We start from the raw sequence: 23,944 nt of genomic DNA, 5'->3' as shown, positions 1-23,944 counted from the left end.
CAAACATCTGAAAACTAAGATATGAGACAAATCCTGAGCCTATGAGTAATGTGATCCAGGGTGTTCTTTTTACATACACACATTTTAGAAAGTGATCTAAAGTTCAGTTTTCTTAAGAATTCTAGAGTCAAACTGTCACTGCCTCGGCATTTCTGGCCACACAAGCACCCAACTTACATCAAATAAATTATCATGTTCAATTGGCTGCTGGGGAGTTTTTTCTGGATGAGCTTTCTTTTTCGAACCCCCTCGAGGGAAGCTGTCTTCCTGGGATGCCATGTTAGTCTCTTAAAGAAAAAAAAGCACAGTAAATTATAGTGAAATATATTGAGTTTCTTGAGCATCACTGGGCCAAGTTAAGAAATAGCCAAGTCTCTAGATCCCAACCCCTAAACAACCCAATATTGAACACTTTAAATGGAAAACACAAGTGCTGATGCTTGATCCCCCACACCCCTCAAAACCCTCATTTCCAAAGAGCCGTCAATGCTCCTACCACTTTAACAAGAAAACGGTGTCAGAAAATAAAAGGGAAGCTGGTGACAGAGAGGCTGGCTCACTTATGTGGTCAGTTCTTTCTGGACTTCTCAACCGAAAACCTCTCTCTTCACAAGAGTCCAATGCTACTCCTAGGACTACCAAGACCGAAGAAAGCAGCACCGTGCTAGTATATTTAGTCTCTTCCTTTCCTCGTCTGTAAAATAGAGGCGAAAAGGCCTGTCCTGGCTCCCTTATGGAGCTCTGTGGCTCGGGCACGTCCGACTCTCCCACACCGCCATGAGGTTTTCTTGGCAAACAACGTTTCGCCGTGCCCTGCTCCAGCAGATCCTGCGGTGGTCATTCATTACAAAGTATCGCATCTGGCCCGGGGCCACCCAGCGAGGAAGTGTCTGAAGCCAGCTTTGAGCCTTGCCGACTCCAGGGCTCTTTCTGGCTACTCTGAAACTTACAAAGCACAGAGCGTGTGGTCTGTTACCGTTACTCCTGGATGGGGGAGGGGGTGGGGAAGCCTCCACAGAGGCGGGTCAAGGAGGACCCAGCTCCGAGCTCCCCAGAACAGCGGCGCCCGGCGACGTCCAGCAAAGTGCCAATTTGCGCAGAGAGAAGGGAAACATGAGCGCTTCCGGATGCCTTGGAAAAACCAGCCAGTGCAGAGATTTTTTTTAACGTCCTGCGTACTCTCAGCAGGCTGGTAAATAACACCCTCTCTCTGAACGGCTTTAGGGACACAAAGTAGCTATTCGGGACCACAGAAGTCACGCGGAAATAATTATTAAAGTGCGTTATTTAAAAAGTCCACAAACCGACGCGCGTCAAGGAGTCCGGATCTGGTCCAACCCCTCCGTCGGCAAAGGAGAAGACGGGGGAGGGTGCCGTTAAAGGCCGGGAGTGGGGCAGGGATCTGGATTTCACTTACCTGTCCCGGGAGCCGGCGTCCGAACGGCGGGCCGGGGAACAGAGGCCAGAAGGGGGAGGCCCAGGGAGAACTTCTCCCCAGCTACGGCTTTTCAGCTCAGCCCCACGTGGATCAGCGCGTCCAAGAAAGCACTTCCGGAAAGCAAATCGGGCCGTCTGAAATTACTTCCGCTCGCTCCCTGGTAAAGGGGAGCGCGCTGACGGAAGTGGGAGGGGACGAGGGAAGAGGGGGCGGGAAATCAACAACGGATGGAGAAAGGCGTTCTAACTCCAACCAATCGACGACGAGAATTGCCATTCTCTGGTCCTATTAGCGGGCGTCGAGGCAAGCTCTTCCGGGTCGGGGTTGGGGAAGGGTCTGTGGCAGCGGACAGTGAAGGGCAGCGGCTGCGGCGTATACATCTGTGGGCTGAGTAAATTGTGGACGATCCCGGACCTCTAACTTCTTTTTCCGGGCACTTCACACGGTGAGTCAAGAGTCCGCTGCCCCGCGAAGTCTGCGGGAGTGATTTAATGGCTCATAGTCGGTCGCGCGACGGAGGCCAGGACCGGCGGGCGGGAGGAGGTTTAGAGGAAAGGGAGGACGAAGAGAGGACTCCTTGTTAAGGTGGTTCCCTGCCGTGTTCACAGAAACACGCTCCCCTCTCCTTCCCCACACCCCGATTTTTGTATTACAGCAACCAAAAAAGTGGGGAGAGAGGGCCGGGAAAGCGGGGGGAGGGGAAGCCCTAGGAATAAGAAGAGAAAAGAAGGAGGACTCAGAGTCCTGCCAGATGTCAGAACTAGGGGGACCCTAGAACTTAGTGAGCTGTAATCCAGAAGAAACAGCGGGCTCTTGCGAGGGGGAGGGGGGGAAACGAGGCCTGGGTCACGTGTCGAGTGGTCAGGCCGGGCTACCTTTGGTGCCGAGGAAGGGAAAGTTGGAGGCCAAGGAGGGAGTCGGGAGTCTAGGAGCAAACAGGATGTCCACGTTTGGGAGTCTGGCCACCCGCTCGTGTTCTCTTAGCATTTTCTCCAAAACCAGGCACTTGGGGCTCGCCTGAGTGCAGGGAACTGGAGAGAAAATGAAACTCCGTAAGGCAGATGGTGCTACTGTGGGCGAGCTATTTTGGAGAACATGAGAGAGCCCAGCGTGAAAGCCCAGAAAACTGGTCCCTGACATTGGGAATAGCCGGGGTCAAGGTCTGCCTCTGACACACCCGTCAGCCTGACCCCGGGTTGTCGGAGACTATTAATTAAAGGGGTGGTGGTGATCTGCTTGAGAATTCCATGTATCAATGGAATTACAGGTCCATTTCCTGTCTTTGCTTTGGAAAATTCAAAAATGTAATCTGGGTTTCCAGTGCCCTAAGAATTCTATTTGAAACTAATTGTACAATATTTCAGAGTCTGATTCTGGTCATGTATACTTATTGTGTATCTAATTTATATTTTAATGTATTTAACATCTACTGGTCATCCTGCCATCTGGGGGAGGGGGTGGGGGGGTAAGAGGTGAAAAATTGGAACAAGAGGTTTGGCAATTGTTAATGCTGTAAAATTACCCATACATATAACCTGTAAATAAAAGGCTTTAAAAAAAAAAAAAATTCTATTTGTGAAACACTAAACAAGCCCACAGTATAAAGATAAGAAAAGATTCCGCATGGCTGTAGATTTAGAGCTGGAGGTAACAATGTTATCCCCAGAATCTTGAACCTCAACAAAATCCCCAGCATAGCAATAGAAAATTAAATATCCAAAGGAAAATACAATATATCAATAGATTGAGTCTCCAACAACTTGGAAACATTGTACAATCTACAATAGATTTTAACAGTTTGTTTACCAGATTGTCCTAACATCTCTAGCAGGAGCAGGGTTAGAAACTTCATTTTATTTTCTTGCTACATTGATTTAAAGGCAAATTGTAGCGGTGCTTTGACAAGTCTTCTATTTGCAGGCAGAAAACCCATGTTTTAGTCCCACTCTTGCCATTTATAAACTTTTGACTTTGAACAAATTGTATTAACTTCTCTTGTTTCATCAGACATAAAGTAACTATAAAATTGTTTTGTAATTAACTATAGAGTTATCGCTTAATTTTTATGAGAGTCCTGTTCAGTCAGTCCTATTCCTTGTGACTCTATTTGGAGTTTTCTTGGCAAAGATATTGGAATAATTTGCCATTTCTTTCTCCATCTCATTTTGCAAGGCAAATCCTTGTCCAGGGCCACACAACTTGCACATGTTTGAAGTCAGGTTTGAATTCAGGTTCTGACTCCAAGTGTGGTGCTCTATTTACTGTACCACCTAACTTAACAGGCAGGGAGATAGGTGCAGTCTTCTTGCCCAGAATCACATTCAATTAAGTAAAATATCTGAGTACTCAACTATCTTAAAAGGCAAAGGCAAAACATGCAAAAAGTTATGTATAAACATGGGATGTAAAATGCTTTATATATAAATATACTATAAGCTCTCATTATTTGGGTTGTAATGTTTTCCCTTCTCTACCCAAAAGAAGTAGATGTCTTAGGTACACCAATGCTAGAACATCAGATGATGGGAAAGTGAGGCAGCAATGGATAAAGGGCTGTATTTGGAATCAGCAGGACAAGTAATCAAATCCTCCTTCATTAGAGACTAGTCATTTAACTATCAGTCTGCCTGTTTTTTAATTTACAATGTTTTGCAAACTAAAGTGCTATGTAAACGTTAGCTATTGTTATTAAGAAGTCCAGTACCAGAAAGGAGGAAGATGGCTGTTCAGTTAGTTGTTGTATTAAGTTACATTGCAAAAAATGTAATTTATTTTCTCAATTCAGATTGTAGCCAAACCAATTAATTGTTGGATTTTTCTTCATATTTAGGATTTCAATTATGGCAGGTCCAGAAGCTGACGGTCAGTATCAGTTCACTGGTTTTAAGAAATACTTCAATTCATACACCCTTACTGGCAGAAGGAATGTAAGTACTAAGTGGTGATTCTTTGGGCAAACCTATCTTAAATTAATTTTGATGTAACTTTGCTTTTCTGGTTGATTTTTATTCAGTATGTACTGGCCACTTATGGAGGAATCGCTTTGCTCATACTTTACTTCAAGACAAGATCTAAAAAAACTCCAGCTGTAAAAGAAACATAAATGGTAAGATATTGACGTGTGTGAAAGCACTTGTCTCTGAGCACCACAAATTACACATTTTGGTTGTTGAATTCTATGCTTGGAGTAGGGTTTCTGGATTTAGAAGTCTATTGATAGGCCATGTTGCCTATGAAAAATGCCTAAAATAATAATAAAAAAAAGGATATTATTATTTTCGAGAGTAATTTTCTCATTATTCTGGTTACTTTTAAGGGATTGAGGAATTTGAATTTTACCTCACTTACATATTTGGAAAAGTAGTAGTCTTAAAATTTTAAGCACATCTGGTTCTTTTCAACAATGCAGTGATTCAAGGCAATTCCAAGACTAGGGATGGAAAATGCCAACCACATCCAGAGAGAATTATGGAAACTAAATGTTGATAGAAGCCTTGTATTTTTACCTTTTTGTTGTTTTCTTTCTCATTTTTTTCCTTTTGATCTGGTTTTTCTTGTACAATATGACAAATTTGGAAATGTCTATATCATATTGCTGGATATCTTGGGGAGAGGGAAGGTAAAGGAGGGAGGGAGAAAAATTTGGAACACAGTGTTATAAAAATGAATGTTAAACTATCTTTACGTGTATTTAGGAAAATAAAATACTATTAAAAAATTTTAAGCATATTTTTGCTCTTTACCACTATTAAACTTAGTTTTCTGCACGAGTCTTAAATTAGTTTTTAATCATTATAAAACTGATGTCCTTAGAACATACAGTTTAAGTCATAGTTTGGATTGTGTGGTTCCTTTTCTCAAGTAAATAATCTCCTGAATGTTTGGATAGTAGCAGTGAATGAATGAAGTATCTGAGGCACTTATATTTTAATGTGCATTAATTGCAATGGATAGGCATTTTGTTGGGTAGAATAAATATGTTCCTTTCTTGGGACATCACATCTCTATACTTTCTAATACAATTCAAATTACACCCTCTGCATGAGGCTGACCTCCCCCATCTTCCCAGTTTGTATTGACCTTCACATCCACTTTTTCTTCCAAAGCTTACCTAGCATAGCTTGCATTTCTCATGCATTTATGTATTTTAAATTATATGTATCATATCTTCTCAATGGACCTTAAATTTTATAAGGGCAGATATCATGTTGTATCTTTCCTAGAAAAAGAGTAGCTAACAGAGTGTTCTGTTCACATTAGATGTTTAGTTAGTGTTTATTAAATTCTCAACTTCTGTTTATATGTTCTATTTCTAAAGTGAAGATTATGGAATCAAATGTTTAACAAATGTTTGCCTTTGAATTAGTATGTGTATTCACATTTATGTTTTTGGTTTTTGCTTTTATAGGAGTCCCAATGTGTGTGTGTGTGTGTATGTGTATACTTTGTCCAACATCAAGTTCCCTGGCTGAAGGAAGATCTGCTGTCAATTTAGCATGTGATCTACATAGTTCTTGAAATAAAACATGAACTCAGAAAAGTTGACTTGTTTTTATTTACAAGGTATCAAAAATATAAAAACTGTACAAAATACAACAAAGGCAGAAAACTGGCAGTGACTTGTCTGTCTAAATCTGCTTTTAGTTTCCCAAAGCAAGGCTCTGTATTGGAGGTAAGCAACTGAAATGTCTGCGTTTGACTTCAAGTGTATTATATTTTGTATATCAGCTAACTGAAACCAAAGTTTAGCTGAAGATCTTCATTCTACCTCCCTCAAAAAAAGATAGTTAGTTACAAGGAGGGGAACTGGGGAAACATAGGAAACATATTCACTTCCCATGTGAATCAGTATTTTATTGTCATCTTCACATAAGAGAATTTCTTTATTAAAAGGAGCTATTCCTTCGCTGGCTTATGAAATTCTCAGATGCACTTGCATTAGTTGCTCAGACCTCTGTAAATAGTGCAGTGAGATTTACTCATGAGGCCAGAGGTTTATTTAAATTAAGACTAGACCCCTGCTTATTTGATCTCAGTGAGCTGAGAGCATATGTAATTAAGGTGAAAAATAGGAAACTATTGTAAGTAGGCAACAGATCTGTTGCTACTTAAGTAATCAAATGCCAGACAGTGGCTAAATTTCATTTTTTTTTTCATATCAGGAATATATTCAGGAAGAGTTCAACCAACATAAACTTAGTGTTATATTGGACACTAAGGACTTTGAACCTTGAAGTGGGTAAAAATTACTGAAGTCAATAATTACAGGTTTTCTTTTTAAAAGAAAATAAATTAAGATGAAATTCGAACAGAGAATGCATAGTTTCCACATAATCCAAAGCACTGTTTTCTTTCTACAGCATCCATGCCTTGTATCCAACTCACAGAAAATAGTTAAATATGCAATTGCTGTAGAACTATTGTCCAGTTTAGATTTCCAGGCAGCCTCCTTCCAGATCCTTTTAGATAAGACACTTTTTGTGGCTTAAGTGTTCATCTTTGAGGTATTTTACTTTTTAGTATCTTTATTTTTCCAGAGAGTAGCTTTCAAAAAGTCGTCTTAATATAGATGATAGTTTATTGTGGACTATAAGCTCCTGCAGCTAAAACCAAGTTTCTTCGAGTAAAATGGAGATGTACAACTGGTGTTGACTTGGTCATGTAGGTTCCCAATAATAAATCCTGTGAATTTTCAGGCAAGTTTATGTGTCCAGTGGCTGTAGTAAAATCGTCAGTCTCTAGGTCCTCAAATGCTTTTATGGCATCCCATAAACGAACTGTGTTATCCATTGACCCTGTGGAAACAGTATATTATGTCATCAACCAAATTCTGATGTTTTATAATACCACATTTTAGTACTTTTAACAAGATTTCTGATAAATGACCAATTATAAACAATGTAAAATATCAAGTAGGATTGGGCCTAAAAGAATAATTAATCAGCAGGTTTGGAATTGCTCTGAAGGGGTAAAGAATAAAGAGTTTTAAGAACTAATAAAGATACAGAATTAGTTATTAAACACATCCTCCAACACTTTATTTCCAGTTTCTTACCTGATGCTAAAATTTCTCCATCTCTACTAAACTTGAGTGAACATACTGTGTCTGTATGACCTTTTAATTCTCCAACCATCAATCCATGTCCAATATCCCAAAGAAGTACCCTGCCATCTGTTGCTCCAGTAGCCAGAAATCTCCCATTGGGAGAAAATGCCAAAGAATGAATTGGTCCCTATAATGTAAAAAAGACAAGTGAACATTTTTTTTTAATAAAAAAAGTTGTCAAACTACAAAGAAAATGGGAATTAAATTTTGGACAAATTCCAATAATGGTACAAAGCACTATTTGAAGCAATAGTATGTATTATTAACTTAATGAAATTAGAACTATTTTTCTCTCATAAAGCAATATTTTGTTGATGGCTTTAAGTTATAATTTACCTTGTGTCCAGTGAAGATTCTTACACAGTTTCCATTCAAGACATCCCATAACCTTACTGTTCTGTCTGCTGAACCCGTAGCAACATAGTTAGAGTTTGGATGGAATCGTGTACAATTTACATCTGCAAGGTGGCCAGCAAATATTCGTAAAGGCTGATAATGATCTGTAGCCCAAAGCCTTAACAGAAATAAAAGATCAGCTTTAAAACAAAGATAATAAAACACAGGTTCCTATTAGTATATTCTACCATAAAAACAATAAAAATGTCTAAAATTAAAATTTTATTAAATATATGACTGTCGAGGAAAAAGCAGATTTCTATTTTTAAAATTTGTTGACAGTTACATACTAATTACTATGGAGGGGGAGAGAAGGGAAGTAACGATTCTCTGGAAGGAGGCTTTTTAAAAATCTATAGTTCTATACCAATTGGATATATAACTTCTTTCTGTGAGTTAAATATGAAGTATGGAACCTATATTTAAAAAATGTAACAGTGCTTTGGATCATTTGGAAATTATTTGTTTTTTTTCAAATTTCATCTTAACATTTTATTTAACATCTATTTATTCGATATTTATTTAATACATGGGCAAAATGACATGAATTTTATTTATTTTCTTTTAAATTAAAGTAGTGCTGCCTTTAATGTAACCACTTTGTTAAGAAAAATAAGTTGATTTGGTATAGCTCTAGGCTTTATATATGGAAAAACTTCATATCAACCAGAGCTATCCACAAGTAGAATGTGCTGCTTCAGGAGAGAGTTTGGGTTCTGTTCTGATAAGAGAGACCTTTGAGGAAAGGTTGAATATGTTACTTGTGGATTTTGTAGAAGGGACTCCTGGTTCAGATTAGACTAGATGACTTAAGTTATATGATGGTTTTTCTCTAATTCTGTCTACCCTAGGAAAGTGGTAGGATTTCTTAACATGATGCACTAAAATGGTTTAACCATTCTGGAAAAAAAGTTAGAATCATGAGAAAATTGATAGAAATGCTTCACCTTAACCTTTTAACCCAGTTTTTCTAATACAAAGCATATCCTCCCACTAGGTCATTTACTGTCATTTTTTTCTTGAAGAGGACAAAAATGACATCAATATGTTAGAGTCATTATTGTGTCCAACTCAAACCAGTAGGAGCAGAGAATGTTCTGCCACAGGTCAGACACAAATAGTTTCTATAAACATTTGGGATGGATTTTCTTACTTTGGCATTTAGAGTTTCTTTCCCATATAAACAAACCAAAAGTACTCAGAGCAGCCCTTGTGGTTACAAGACATCACAAATAAAGTGATGCTCATCAAATGAGGAATAGCTGAACAAAATAATAGAGGAATGCCATAAACTAGGAAAAAGAAGAAATTTAGATAATTTGGGGAACTGTATGGACTATACAGAAATAAACAGAAGTAGAATAATTTATGATTATAATAATGCACATTTTTTAAAAAAGTATTAAAAGGAAGCCATACTTGAAGTAATCATAATGACCCATTTCAGTTCCAAAGAACACACAATAAAATGTATCTTCTCAAAAGATTGGGCAGGGGATGGGAAGGAGGGAGGAGAATAAGAGCAAAATGTTGCATAGACTCCAAGTGACACATTTTAACATTTTTTTGGTTACAGAAGAGGTGTGAAGGAGAGAGAGAAAAACATAAGAAAATCTACTTTTAAAAAATCAATAGGAACATTTTATTTTGTCCATATCAGAATTCAATTTCTTTTAGCCCCACTCTACAAAAGATGATGTTTCATTATGAAATAGCAGAAAGGAGGGGGGGGGGGGGGGGGGGGGGGGGGGGGGTGGCGCTAGTGATATTCACAGAATTGCAAGTAGTATATTCTCATTCAGATGCAACTCCTGTTTCCATGTTAATTTTGAAATTTATAAGTATGATTAATTTTTAGCATAGTACAAATGGCATAGAAATGTGTCAGTTTACCATTCTTTAAAATATGATTCAGTGCCATTTTAAGGTTTGTTGCTTGAAGGATACTGAATAACTAAAACCATATATGGAAAATTCTTGTTCCAATTAAAACTTCATCTTCCTCTTTGACAAGTAAAATTTATATTCTTACCTAGCTACTCTATCATGTCCTCCTGACACAAAATAGTATCCATATGGAGAAAATTGTGTGTCCCACACTGGATAGTTGTGTCCTTTGTATCCCACCAAACAAGTGAATGTTTGAAGACTCCAAAGTCTAACAGTGCCATCTTCAGAGGAGGAAAGTAGGTAGTTTCTACAAGGAAAAAAAAGATAAATGTGATTTCTATCCTAAATGTAAATTGGGCTCCATTTTCTCCTAAGGATATAAAGAAATCAATGAATCTCTATGAACAATACAAATATTAATGTTAGGAAGAGTAGGTTAATAATTTGCTAACTTTGTTTCTAGACAAAATAACAGTACAGGAATAGAAACTTCCAAAGTGCTCAAAATTGAACACCTACTTTATGTATAACTCTGTACTAGGCATTATGGGTCAGAATAATTTCTGTAGGGTAAAAGCTTGCAAAGCACTTAAATTATTTCATTTGAACTTTAACAAAAAACTGAAGTTAAGTGCTGAGTTGAAGTAACTTGCCGAGAGGCAAAAACCTAACTTTGGAGATAGAATTCAAATCAAAGCCAGGTAGTTATATGCTAACACATAATTTCCGCTTGAACTTCCACATAGGGTTGGGAAGCTTTTTGTAAACCACACTTAAAGTGAGTTCTTTTTGCCAACATTTATAGAAATGCTAACTACATTCTCATGTCACCTTAAATTAACGTAAAATTCAAGTTCTCAGAAAGTATTTTTATGGCTAAGCACTGAAAATACAGTATTATCCTTACCCACCCATAAGAAAACAATCTTTAAGATATTTTATACATAAGGCAAACTCTTGCCCTTCAAAAATTTTAGTGACTGAACGATTATTTTTTGGAAGAGATAAGTGTATCCAAGTGAAAATTCTCAGCTAAGAATACATTGACTATGTAACTTTATAGGATTATAACTTTATAGAATGTTCTCCTTATTCTTGGGGGAATAAGCTTTAGCGATCCACCAGAGACATCTTTACAGAATCATGGATTATCCTTCACATTTTTACAAATCAGGATATGATCCTAGATAGCGTGGGTACCTTATGATTCATACTTGAGTCCTCTAACTTCAAATCAAATACTGAATATTAGTCTTTAATATTAGCTATTCAGTGTTTCTTCCAAGTGGGCTTTTCTCCTAACTCTTAAAATAGAATTAAAGAAGTGTTTTCATCGATCTTCTGATTATAACAGGATGAAAGTCTCAATCATGTGCAATTATGTCCTTTACATTTATTTACAGGGTATCAGATATCAATGAGGAAGTTTATTCAAATAGCAGTAGACAGTGAGGGGTAGCTGAGCCCAGTATGACCCATCAAATATTCAAAACAGAACCTCCAATTCAGAGAGTTTCATGTAGGAGAAAATGTTTCTAGTAAGGCACTCAAAGTGCTACATACCAGGATGATATATGACTGCTAATCAGCCTTTCCAAAAACAAATGAAAAGGGATGAGATCATGTTGAATTTTCAAACAAGTAAGTTTCCCATGACAACTTTTGAAGAGACATCTTCAGAAGGTTTTTATTACCATGCCAGTGTTTTAATTGTTATTCCTTTGTATTGGGGCCCTGAAGTAAGTTAACAAAAGGCAAGATCCTTAAATCTAATCATGAATATGTATAATTTTAGAACTTTTCAATAATATCTTAATTTGCATAATGCAGTTTTAAAAAATATTCTGTCCAGTCACAATATGATGCTATCTTATTTACCTCTTCTGCTTTTCATATTTTACCTGTCAGGACTGAAGCTTGCCCCATAAACAGGTCCACTGTGACCATATAAAATCTTCAATTCACTTGCTGTTTTTTCATCCATGATTCTTTCTAAAACATCATCTGATTCTTTATCTATAAGGCTGAGATCTAGAAAAAATTCCAGATAGCAATAATTTAAATGACACTTGCAAAAAATTGCACATCACAACTTAACAGAATACATCACTCATCTAAACAATTAAGGGCTTTTATTTTTTATCTCATTCTTTAAGATTTTTGTCCAGTATTTTATACTAAAATATTACTATTAGAAACCAGTTTCCCTTAAAATGAGGCTTTGCTCTAATTTATTATTTTCTTTCATTTTGAAATCATCTCTTTTTGTATATAAAATGAAAACCCTCAGCCAAATTTTTCACATGATATTCTAGTGTTTGTTAAACATTCAAGGAATGTAGGGGAAAATCACTTGTATCTTAAAAAGATGAAACAAAACTAAGTGGAATAGAAGTTTATGACAATCACTTTTAAGATCAAAAACTCGTGTACTTTATGGATTTCTAGTACTATAGACAAGTAAATGAAAAAAAAAATCTCTATTACCTGTTGCTGTCTTCACACTACGAAGTTTTTTGGGAGTCACAGACCATACTCTAACAGTGGAGTCAGCAAAACCTCCTGCAATCAGACTGGAATCATCAGTGACATCAACTGCAGTGAGACCCTATCAGTAAAAGGGAAGGAAGTTTTAATGGGAAATCATACCACAGATAATACACTCATTTTATACTGAAAAAATATTAAGTTCCTACTATATGCCATGCATTATACTGGGAAAGGGAGAGTGCCAAGGGCACCAAAAATAAGATGACATGCCTTCTGTCAAAAATTTCTAATTTAGCAATTAGATACATGTATCTCCTCTCTGTATGTCCAAAACAGAACTCACCTTTCTCCCAAATCCACCCTTCTTCTAAATTTCCCTCTTTCTGTCAAAGTTCCCATCACTCTTCTGGTCTTCCAGATCTGCAATCTTAGCCTTATCTTCAGTTCTTCCCTCCACATATTCAATTCCTCGGCAAATCTTAACGGTTTCTCCCTCCTCAACAATCTTTTGTATATGATTCCTCTCTGCTCACACAATCACCATCTTAGTCTGAGCTCATCTCATTTCTAATCTGGGCTCCTGCTCTGGCTTCCTAATGGGTCTCCTTGCTTAAACTCCTTCTGCACATACCCCACCCCCCCATCTTCTGCACAATCAATCAGTTGACAAGTACTTTTTTAAGAATGGGGGATACAAAGAAAAGGAGAAAACAGTTCCCTGCCCTCAAGGAGTTTACATCTGAAGACAGACAAGGTGTAAAGAGTGTTCCCCTCCTTGGGGACAGCCAGCAGGGAAATGCTGGGCCAGGCAACATTGTGATGTTTGTGACCTCTGTCTCATAGCTGATAGACTATGTGAGTCTGAGTTGACCAAGTCACAGCTCCCCTACTCAGGAAATTCCAGTAGCTTCCTACTGCTTCTAGAATCAAATGTCAGCCTTTCTGTTAAGCTTTTAAAGCCCCTTACAACCTAGCCCAATCCATTTTTCTGACCTCATGTTACTCCTTTTTTCCTTTACCCTTCAATTAACTCGACCTCTGTCTAGTTCTCATAAATGGCACTCACACCTCTGCACTGACTACCCCCACATCTAGATCAAATTCACTTTTTCCTCACTTTACCTCAGAGAATCCCCTCACTTCCTCCAAGAAGCAGCTCAAGGACCACTCTCTACATTAATAAGCTTTCCTAATAATGTGCTGTCCCCCTTTAGGTCCTCTATCTCCCTTGAACTATCCTATATATACTCATCTCCCTTGATAGAATGTAAACACTTTATGAGTAAGGATCCTTTCATTCTCTGCATTTGTATTTTCAGCACCTGGCACCCAGTGGGTGCTAAACAAATGCTTGTTGATTGACTGCTGCACAGATAATATAAAGCAGGATATGACAGGGACATAAAAGGAGTATAAAAATGTTATCAAGTGTTATTTTATATCTGGAAAAGAACCACCAAAATTAAATCTATGAAAACAAATGATCAAAACACACTGGCTGCTACCTTATTAAGTTTGAGAGTGCATGGGAGAGAATTCTCCTATGATTAAAAAAAAAATGGGGGGACAGGTAGGTGGCAAAATGATAGAACACTGATTCTAGAATCAGGAGGCCCTGAGTTCATATTCCGTCTCAGACACTTGTTGTGTGACTCTGGGCAAATCACTTAACCCTGACTACCTTCCAAAAAAGAAAAAAAGCAAAGTTGGATAAAACCCCACTTCCTCAAAGCAATCAATATAACTGAATAGCCATCAAGGTGATCTTTCACTACCTTCCACCTACCTCTTTCCTTTTACTTTTAATTTTAAGTCATTTACATTTTGCCTGAAGTACATAATTAATGGTAATTTTTGTAATAAACACACAAAGACAATTTATGCACAGTACTGTATAATTTCAAGTATAAACTTTTAAACTTATATAGTTTATACAAACTATAGAAACTTCCCAAGCCTAGCAGAACAAAATCATGATGCTTCCTATTTCTTAAAAGTTAACATAATTCTAGAGAATTCTACTGATTGAATTTAAAAATAAGTTGACATTTAAGTGTGATGGCTGCAAACATCAAAAACTTTCTAAGAAATGGAAATCTGTCTTTTCTAGGTTCTATCTTTAATGAAATCATATTCATATGTCATTCATTTTCATAAGTCAAACAGTAAAGTTATATCTTCCCCCTCCAAAACCAATTAGTAGGCTTATTTTAACTATATTTCACAGGTAGTTTTTCACAATCAGTTCAAACTATTCTATCCTAAATTTCCATAAATATTTTACCAACCTGATATGCATTAAGGAATGTATAGAAACAGATGGAAGGTAAACAATCTGGACCAAGACGCACACGTTTCGTGGTTTCTTTCATATTCATTATCTTATCCAACTTATCTGAATCTTTCAATTCAGGAAGAGGAATTCTATTAAAAAAAAACAAAACAGCTTGTCAAATAATGCTTTGATAATGGCAGAGATGAGTGCCCTCATGGGAAAGCTCATCTAGTTGCCAAAGTTCCTTTCTAACCTGTTTTGAGGTGGAGCATTAGGATCTTGTTTTTTGCTTTTAGATCCCATACTATCTTTTTTAGGTTTCTTTTTTTTGGGCTTTCCTTCCTCATTCTCCCCTTCTTCATCTTCATCATCCAAAGGAACTTCAATTTCTGGTTCTTTTAACAATCCAAAAAAGACCTACAAATCAAAAGAGCAAATATTTCAAAAATATATATACTTTCAGGCATTTCTAATGCACTTTCCCACTAATGCACAGTGAAGTAAGATGTTGATAAGATGATTGGTGTTTAAAACAAACTATGTATACCCATTCTTTAGAAAACAAAACATCCCTGTCACTGTAATGTCACTTTACTACATAGCCCCAGAGACTCTTAAATTTAGCATAGCGGCCAGCACACAGCAGGTGCTTAATAAATGCTTATTGACAAATTGATTGGTTAAAAGAATGTGTGAGCCGATCCATTGGAAATGGTCCTGATTCTGATTCTCTGCATGATACGTGTCCCGGGACTGGGCCCATACCTTTGCCTTATTTGCCTCTCGCTTTGCCTCTCCGGCCAAACTTCCCACCATAGCATCTATCTGTTGCTTACTCCGAGGCATCCCATCGAAGATGTCAATGTACAGGTGCTCCTGGACTATGTTCCATATTTGGTTATTCTGTTTCTCCTGGAGGTGTCTTTTCAAGAGTTGATAAGAATCCCGGGAAATGCGCAAAACAAATTTACTTGTTCGAAAATCCAACATGGTCTCATTCCCTTTCATGTGCTCCTTTTTGGTAAGGCTAGATAACACTCGAAGGTCATCCTGATAATAACATTCCTGATCGCCATGAAACCTAATTCAATTTTTAAAAGATTAATTTTAATAACTAGTTTTTTCTTCATTATAATTATAGTATTTACTTCCCTCCCATATATCCTGAAGTAATGTTGCTGCCCCTTTAAAGCACATCTGCTAAACAGGGATTAACACAGCGTATTAAGAAATGAATTTCATTTTAACTTATTCTAATTCAGTTCTCAAATTCTGCCATTAAGACTTTATAATAAGCATTTCATCTATTAACGAAATGCACAACACAAGAGAAGTAAATAATATATATTACTAAACCTAAGGGGGCCAGACTTGATATAAACACTCTAGTCTCCTGCAAGCCTAAGTAATCCACCAGCCTCAGCCTGTTGGGTGGCTGGGATCACAGTTGTCATCATAACAAGGAAGGAGAAGGATATTTTAAACAATTAAGATATAGTAGCTAACCTTTTTGAGCTTAAAATATAGTAGAAAGCAAAGAATTGCATATAGAAAGTTCACTTCAAAGGTTCCTTCCAGGTCTGAAATTTTATGATATAGAAATACTATACAATGGAATACTAACTAATAACATAGTAATTATAGGGAAAAATAGAATAGAATGGCATAAAATAAGTATAAAGTACCATATGAAATCAGAGGAAGTAAAGAGAATTTCTGAAAAGAATGTTTAAGAAAGGGGCTGAGGAAGGCTTTTCCAGAAATAGCCTTTGCTCTGTATAGACATCTTCAGGAATAGGCAGTATTTCAAGAAGCAAAAAAGGGATTGGGGGATAGGGGGATAACAACAGGCATTCTACATATAAAATAATGGTATAAATGGTATATGTGCATATGTGGGACAAGGAATAATTCAATTTGACTATAAGTGTTAACACATTGCTTTGAAATGAATTGGAAGTGAGTTATGAGTGATGAGGTCTGAAAGATAAAGAGGCGCTGGATTTTAGGAGACTTTTAATAGCTAACTGGAGCCTGGGCTTTACAGGCAGTGTGGAGCTATAAATTTTCAGCAGAGGACGAACAGGAGCAGATCTATGCAAACATGAGTCTGGTAGCAGTGTGAGGAATTGGCAAAACAAGAAACTGACGGTGGGTAGGAAGATCAGCAGTCCAAGCAGGTGGTAACAAATGGACTGCCCTTGGGAAATGACAATAGAGCCAGACAGGGAATCAGGATCCAGAGGTAGAGATTAGGTCATACAGAACAATCCCCCTATCCTAGAGTGCAGAGACTAAGATGCCATGAGGATCAATGACTAGGTCATGGTCCTACAAGTCCTGAGGAGCAGAACAGGATTCAAAAGGAGTGCCTTATCTTATGACAGCTGCATCTAAAAGACGAGGTGATTGATTAGACATGACAGGGAAGGAAGAAAAAAGTCAAGACACCACCACAAGATTTCAAGCATGGTTGGCTGGGTGAATGGTAGGGCCAGGATTGTAGGGAAGGAGTGGGCTTGGGGAAATAAGTTCTGTCTTGGACAAGTTGACTTTGGAATACCAATAGAACATTGTTTGTTAGTGATACATTATTTTCTTATGAAATGTCAGTTGTACTCTGAAGTTTAATTAGAAGCTTAGCTGAAATTAGAAGTTTTAATCTCCTGAGCAAATGAATGGAGACTGAGCATTCAGCTCAGGGCCAGGCCCTGAGTGTATCATCAATACTTGCACCCTGTGGTCCAAAAAAAGTACTGGCAAACACAAATACAAAGCAAGGAAAGAAAGTCTCTTATTCTGTTCATTTACCCAGAAGAACTTGAAGAGAATGTAAACAAGAAGTAATTTCTTAATGATTGGAGTAAAATAAAAATAAATTCTTGGAAGTAATCCTGTCACTGGAGATTCTTCTACATTTTCAGTCATGCTATACTATTTTATAATAAAAACACAAAGAAATATATACTTTTGTGAGAAATCCTGCTGAAGGGCTAAGAGATTTAGGCTAGGAGTCACAAGATTTGAGTTCTAATTCTAATCCTGCTACTAGTTAATGATATTTGTGACACTTGGAAAGTTATTTAAATCATCTGGGTCTCCTATTTACTATGTAATTAGAAAGAGAGTGAGCTGGATCACTTCAAACAGTCTTTGTAGCTCTGAAATTTTGTAATTCTACAATATTATACATGGACAACCTCAATGTACTCAAGTACAAGGATATTCACATACTTCTCAAAGAATGATTTTGCTTCATTTTCATGCTGATTGTAGACCAATTCCAAGTACATATGTACAAATAGAGGATAAAATAACTGAGATAATTCTGCTCGATGACAGTCCAAGGAACATTCAATGAAATGTTTCAGTCCACTGTAGTATTCTTCATACATTGCTGGATCTCCTTGTTGATTGTAGGCAGACAACACTGCACTGACATCAGGCTGGTCTTCTACAGCAACTACTCCAACTGCAAAAAGAAAAAAAAAATACTTCAGGGGGAATGAAATACTACAAAACCTCTAGGATAATATCTAGGAGTGAAACATAACTCACATCCATTCCTCATCCTTCTCTTCCTCTCCCCTGACTGACAAAAGAATTAGAACTTGTTTCTAGGTCTCTCCATATTGCCACATTCATCTTCCAGCTTGTATTTCTGTGGCGACTATCAAATAATCCAAAACCAAACAGCAAAAATAATTAATAGTTTTTCTGAGCGATTTCATTTTAAAAATGTGATTTTACCATTCTTTAAATAGTCATGGCACTATCACTCATATAGATCCAATATGCCTGGCACATAAAGTCCTTCATGATCTGGCTCCAATCTATCCTTCAAGATTTATTTCATGTTACATATTCTTTATGCATTCTACATTCCAGTCAGACTGGTTTCTGGGCTATCTCTGCAATTCAGCATTCCATCTTCCATCCCAGGACCTGGAATGCACTTCTTTATCTCTACCTTTTAGAATCTTTGGCTTGTTTCAGTTCAACTTGGTACATTCTACTTGATGCCGGTTCTAATCTCTGTAGTTTTTAATATTTTAAGGGTCATCATTATAAATATTAATTGCTATACTAGGCTGAAATAGTAATACCTTGGGATCTATTAATATATGCCTACTATGTACAAGGTGCTGGGGACTAAAAAGGAAAAAATGAAATAGTCCTTGCCTTCAAGGAGCATGCATTCTTGGAGGAAGGAGAATATAATATATACACAGAAAGGAAAGTAAATACTACACACACAGACACACATACACACACTAAAATTAAACAGGAGAGAGTGGTTTGTTCTTATACTCAATGACTCAAGACTACTATACTTTTCTAGTTCTTTGTTTTATACTACAACTTCTCTTTCCACTATTAGTTGTCACTTTTTATTACTGATAGCCTTTACCTTATAATATTCAATTTCCCATCTGGAAACTAAACAAGTAAACTTGTTAGAATTATATGTAAAATACAAGCCAACAGGCTCAAAGTAATGTACGTGAATTTTTTACATTAGTTTTGAGAGATCTATTTTAGCAACTATTTTTGCTTACTTCTTATGTCTTAACTGTGATCTGAATAGGTAAGAGTGCCAGAGAGAGTTCCAGACATGTAAGCTATCTAAAAGCTTTGCTTTTCTACACTACAGGTTGTGCTTAGTGCTATATAAATATTTCTTCTCTTCCCTTCTCCTTTAAGTTAATAAAAGAGTCAACTTCTAAAATCTACCATATGTACAGGAATATTCCTAAAAAGTCACACACCCTTGTACAACTTCCATCCCCCAAGGGAAAAAAAATCCTATAAAATTTTCCAGTCTTATCTTTTTCTACTCTTCTCTGAAAGCCTCCTTGGTCCAGCCAGGCTGGTTTGCCAAATACTAGATAATTTTTGTTTGGAGTTGCTGTTCTTCCCCCTCTCACTCACCTAGATCATACTTAAACTTCAGGGTCCAGCTCAAATCTGACCTTTTACCAGATCTTCCCAGCCCTCATTCAATATCACAGTGTGAATTCCTGTATCACTAATTTCCTATAACACTAATTTTGTCACTTAGTCACATATCATGTCAGTCAGTAAATATTTATTAAGGCCCTACAATATGTCAGGAACTGTAGTAAGTATTGAGAGAGAAAGGAAAAAGACAAGGAGCTCACAATCTAACGAAAGAAAAAAATTTGTCAACAATATATACAAACAGAGCACAGTTTCTTAAATTGTAGTTCAATTATGTAACTGAATGTGGGAGTCATGAAATTATGATGCTATCAATAAATGTTTGATTTGTATACCTATTTTGTATACTTATATACCAGGGTCATGTAAAAACATCTTGTTTGAAAAGGAGTTGCTAGTGGAAAATGTTTAAGAAGCCCTACTTTAGAGTACAAATTAGAGATAATCAAAAGAAAGAAAGCACTAGAATTAAGGGGACTAGGTAATGATTTCCTGTAGAAGGTAGAATTTTGGAAGCTGGGAGGCTGCGATTTTTTTGTTCTACATTGGATCTATCTTCTCTCTCCAACTGGATTGTAAACTCTCATTTCTGTGGCAAACTCCATAGCACCCCATCAAAAAGCTCTTCATATCAAGCATGCTGATTCCATACTGGAGGGCAGAAACAAAACAGCAAGACAGGGTATTTTGGATTCCAGGAGTCAGTTTTTCCAAGTCTGGATATGAGGGTCAGCCAAGGACTGCAGAATAGGTGGTTGGTGATAGAAAGCCTTTTAAAGCACAGCGTAGCAAGGCTAGGGGACAGTAACATGGGGGCAACCATGGGTTCCCAGAAGCCCCAGGTGCCTCAGCGCCAATGCCTCCAAGATGGTCCTGGGTTTGCAGAAGGCTGACATCCACGCCTGTGCTCATAAACCTACACTTCTGTTCATTCATCTATTCATCCCATCAATTTTCTACCCTTCCATCCATCCATCAGATGCTCCATTCTTCCACTCATCTATTAATCAAACCAGCCATCCTTCCATCCATTCTTCCATCATCCTTTCATTTATCCATCCATTCACCTATCGTTCTTCCACTTGTCCATCCGTCCCTCCATCCATCCATCAGTCTAACCATTCATCCATCCATCCTTCTGCCTTGTCCATTCTTCCACTCATTCATGCATCCCTCCATCCACTCATATTTTATTTTTCATCCATCCTTCAGTCCAACCCATCCTTCCGTCCATCTTTCCGTCTGTCCGTTCTTCCATTCATCCATCCATCCATCCATCAGCTTCAGTGCCTCCTTCCATTCACCCGCCCGCCTGCTGCGTATCCCCGCGGGCAGGCGGGCGGGCGGGCAAGGACAGCGCTAGGCTCCAGAAGGAGGCTGTGCCCACGCGCTGGGCGCGCTCCGGAAAGGGGGCGGGCTGCGGCCGGAGAGGCGGGCCCAGGAAATTCAAACCAAACCCGCAGACGAGCGGGGCCGGCAGCCCCTGACAGCTAGCCGGGCATCCCCGCCGCGCCCCGGGGACCCTCTGACCCACCTTTGGCAGGAGCGACCGCGGTCGGAGCGGCCCCCGAGCTCCCGTGCCGGCCCCGAGGCACCGGGGCCCGCGGACGCAGGGCAGGCGCCGGGGCCGGGGCCGGAGCCCGAGCCGGGGCCCGGGCCGGTGGGTCCGGCGGCGGCGGCGGCGGCCACCCGGCTCAGCAGCGCACTAGTGGCCTCGGCCCCGGGTCCGTCCACCTCCCCTTGGGCGCCAGCTCCCGCCGCCTCCTCCAGCAGCCGGGCCTCGCGCCGCAGAATCTCCTCGGACTCGCGTAGGTTGCTCCGCCGCAGGAACTGCAGCACGGCCAGCAGGGTCTGCCGGTCCTGAGAGGCGATGCCCTCGGCCGCCGCTGCCGGAGCCCCGGCCGCGCCCCCCGGGGCTGCTGTCGCCGCCGCCGCCGCCGCCGCCGCAGCTGCCGGAGGAGGCACGGCGGGCTTCGGGGTCCCGCCATCGCCGCCGGCTGAGGCCGCCGCGACACCGCCGCCTCCGCCTCCGTTATGGCTGCTGTTGTGGCTGCCCCCGCTGCCCTCGCCTGGACAGTCGCCCGGCTGCGTGGCAGGGAGCGCGGGCGGTCCCTCCGGATCGGGCTTGATCACCACCTCCGTCTGCTCCTCTGCCAGCGCCGCCATCTTGCAGCCGAGCTCCCCAGCCGGCCGCTAAGTGTGGCCACCTTTCCGTCGCTGCGAGGGCGGGGTGGAGGACGCTTTGCGACAACACAGTGGCGTGGTTTACGGCAGCCGAGGAGCAGCCGGGGGCGGAAATATCTAGGGACCGAAGATTCCTGCTTCGGAAGGAGCAGGTGATGAATTGGCACTTTCGTGGTCCCCAAACGTTTTTAAGTCTCCGCTATAAGCACTGGCGTGTTAAAAGGCCTTACTCCTGACATTTGACCTAGAACTAGGCACAAAAAAGCCTTATTTCGGCCTCGCTGCTGCGGACAAGGAAGCCTTGTGCTGCTTGCAGCAGGGGACGGGAAGGTGGGCAGGACGGACACCTCTGACCTTCATTTTAGCCTCTTTTCTTTCGTCTCCCTTCAAATGCCCTGAGCACTCAAGAAGAGACATGTACGAGTTTTTCGTTTCTTTAGGTTTGCATCATTTTCGTTTTCGAACATAGATTCCTCTTCTCCCTCCTAGAAAGCCACCAGGTATAAAAAGGTTACAAAAAGACCTTTAAGAAGCAAGCAAAACTGAGCATCAAGTCTGATGTTCCACACCCGTAATTCTGACCTCTTCAAAGAAGAGAAGGGAGATAGAATCTCTTAGCTCTTTGGGGTCAGGCTTTATCATCGTAGCAAACACCGTATAGTTTTGATTCCACTCCTAGAAATACACAAGGAAGTCAAGGACAGTATTTCCAGAATCACTTGCTCTAATGGACCAGGGCACCTCTAATGGAACTGGGGAGCAAGCATGCTTTGACCTCATAGGAAGTGGCCCATGTTCTGACTCCTTACTGAAGGAAGTCCTCTGGTTTGCCAAATTTCCAGTGCCTGGGGGCTGTGTCAAAAAGCGCGTCACTCACTCTCTTTAATAAATGAATAAACTGCAGTGTGCCTGGCTTATTTAGGCAGTGCATAACAAGGACTGACAGTTTTTGCGGCAGGGTGCTCCTCAAAGACTTTTCTTAAAATCATTTTTCAGCTTGGCAAGAATAGCTTCAATCATTAACTCTATGCAGATGATCCCCAAATTTGTTATCTTCACTCTTGACTTTACTGCTGAGCCACAAGGTTTAGTTAGGCTCTCTTTGAGACCACCTCAACTCAGTCTTAATTTCTGTAAGTGAAATGAATCTTCCTCTGTGACCCAAGGCTAGTTCACCACAACCCCATCCCTCATTCAAAGCCAGTTCCTTCTTTTGTAAAATTAAGAAGTTGAACTAAAAAAGATCTCTAAGGGCTTTTCTAGCCTTAACATACTACTGTGTAACAGGACATCTTTGATTTAAAGCCCCTATTTTGGCCTTCTCCCCTGTCTTTTTACTATAAGTTATCACACTATCCCTTTCGAATCCCCTGTAATCAAGCTTCTTAAATGTCAAGTATTAAGAAACAAGTAACCTTAGCATCTAGTAATAAAGATTAATTAATTTAAATAGAAAATTAGCAAATGACTCCATTCTTGTGGAGGAGGATAGTCTCCTTAAGCATCTACCTTCAGTTTCCTGGATATCTCCATGTTTTCTACCATCCTCACTCTCCAACTGAGGAGCCTTAGTCAGGCTCAGTTTACTAAATGTTTTATTATAAAACTTCCTAGTCATAAATCTGGGACATTAGATTCTAGGGTATCCCAGACTAAGAAAAAAGTATTTGTGGAGTGGACTTAAAACGATGTTTCTTAAAAAGTGGTGCTACAAAATATAATATCAAATAAAAGAACAGATCAGAGTGGGGGTGGAGAAGAGAGGATTCGGTAACACAATCTCATCTAAATTGGAAAAGAGAAGAGTAGTGGAAGAGAGAAAAGAAACTGGAATTTTCTTTTTGCAACATAGCTAAGAAGGAAAAGTGTTTTTTATGACTTCCGCATAGTATCTATATAAAATTTCTTGATTCTTCAAGGATGGGGGTAAGCAGGATAGAAGTAAGAATTTGGAACTAAAAACTTTAAAAAATGAATATTAAAATGTTTTATAGGTAACTGGGAAATAAAATATATTTTTTAAAAAGAGAAACTGAAAATGCACTTAACTCGGTTTACTGGGTAATAAAGTGGATTAGAGAATAAAGTATTTATTAAGCACTTATTGAGGCAAAAAACAATCCCAGCCCTTCTGGAACTCTCATTTTTATGCCATGGACTAAGGTTCCAGGGCTTTTAGATGAATCCAGAGCTCTTTCTACTA

General features: G+C 39.2%; 3 protein-coding genes across 6 annotated transcripts in view; 1 reads left to right on the top strand and 2 right to left on the bottom strand.

Annotated features, from left to right (window-relative positions):
* Positions 1–1,556, bottom strand: part of PDCD11 (programmed cell death 11) — a 37,733-nt gene extending 36,177 nt beyond the window's left edge. The window contains exons 1-2 of one of the 4 annotated variants that reach the window (XM_012541595.3): positions 1,418–1,556; positions 178–287 (exon numbers count right to left, since the gene is read on the bottom strand). In XM_012541595.3, the coding sequence (XP_012397049.1) occupies positions 178–279 (102 nt within the window). In that variant the 5' untranslated portion in view covers positions 280–287; positions 1,418–1,556. The other 3 variants (XM_012541590.3, XM_031955779.1, XM_031955777.1) reach the window with 3 other exon arrangements.
* A 70-nt stretch (positions 1,557–1,626) lies between these two features.
* Positions 1,627–5,978, top strand: ATP5MD (ATP synthase membrane subunit DAPIT). Its single transcript, XM_003755408.3, has 4 exons — positions 1,627–1,883; positions 4,269–4,365; positions 4,452–4,544; positions 5,847–5,978. Exons 2-3 carry the CDS (start codon positions 4,279–4,281, stop codon positions 4,539–4,541), a joined length of 177 nt encoding a protein of 58 aa, XP_003755456.1. The 5' UTR covers positions 1,627–1,883; positions 4,269–4,278; the 3' UTR covers positions 4,542–4,544; positions 5,847–5,978.
* TAF5 (TATA-box binding protein associated factor 5) lies at positions 5,976–21,723 on the bottom strand. Its single transcript, XM_031955780.1, is given in 12 exon segments — positions 5,976–7,233; positions 7,494–7,671; positions 7,881–8,058; positions 9,973–10,137; positions 11,732–11,861; positions 12,318–12,438; positions 14,609–14,744; positions 14,849–15,012; positions 15,361–15,676; positions 17,830–18,067; positions 21,092–21,135; positions 21,137–21,723. Coding segments are annotated over 12 exon segments (2,475 nt in total). The 3' UTR covers positions 5,976–7,015.
* Between the last annotated feature and the right edge of the window lie 2,221 nt (positions 21,724–23,944).

This window comes from Sarcophilus harrisii, chromosome 2 (assembly GCF_902635505.1).
Source record: "Sarcophilus harrisii chromosome 2, mSarHar1.11, whole genome shotgun sequence".
NCBI lineage: Eukaryota > Metazoa > Chordata > Mammalia > Dasyuromorphia > Dasyuridae > Sarcophilus > Sarcophilus harrisii.
Note: the sequence above shows the minus strand (reverse complement) of the source record. Positions and strands in the feature narration are given on the sequence as shown.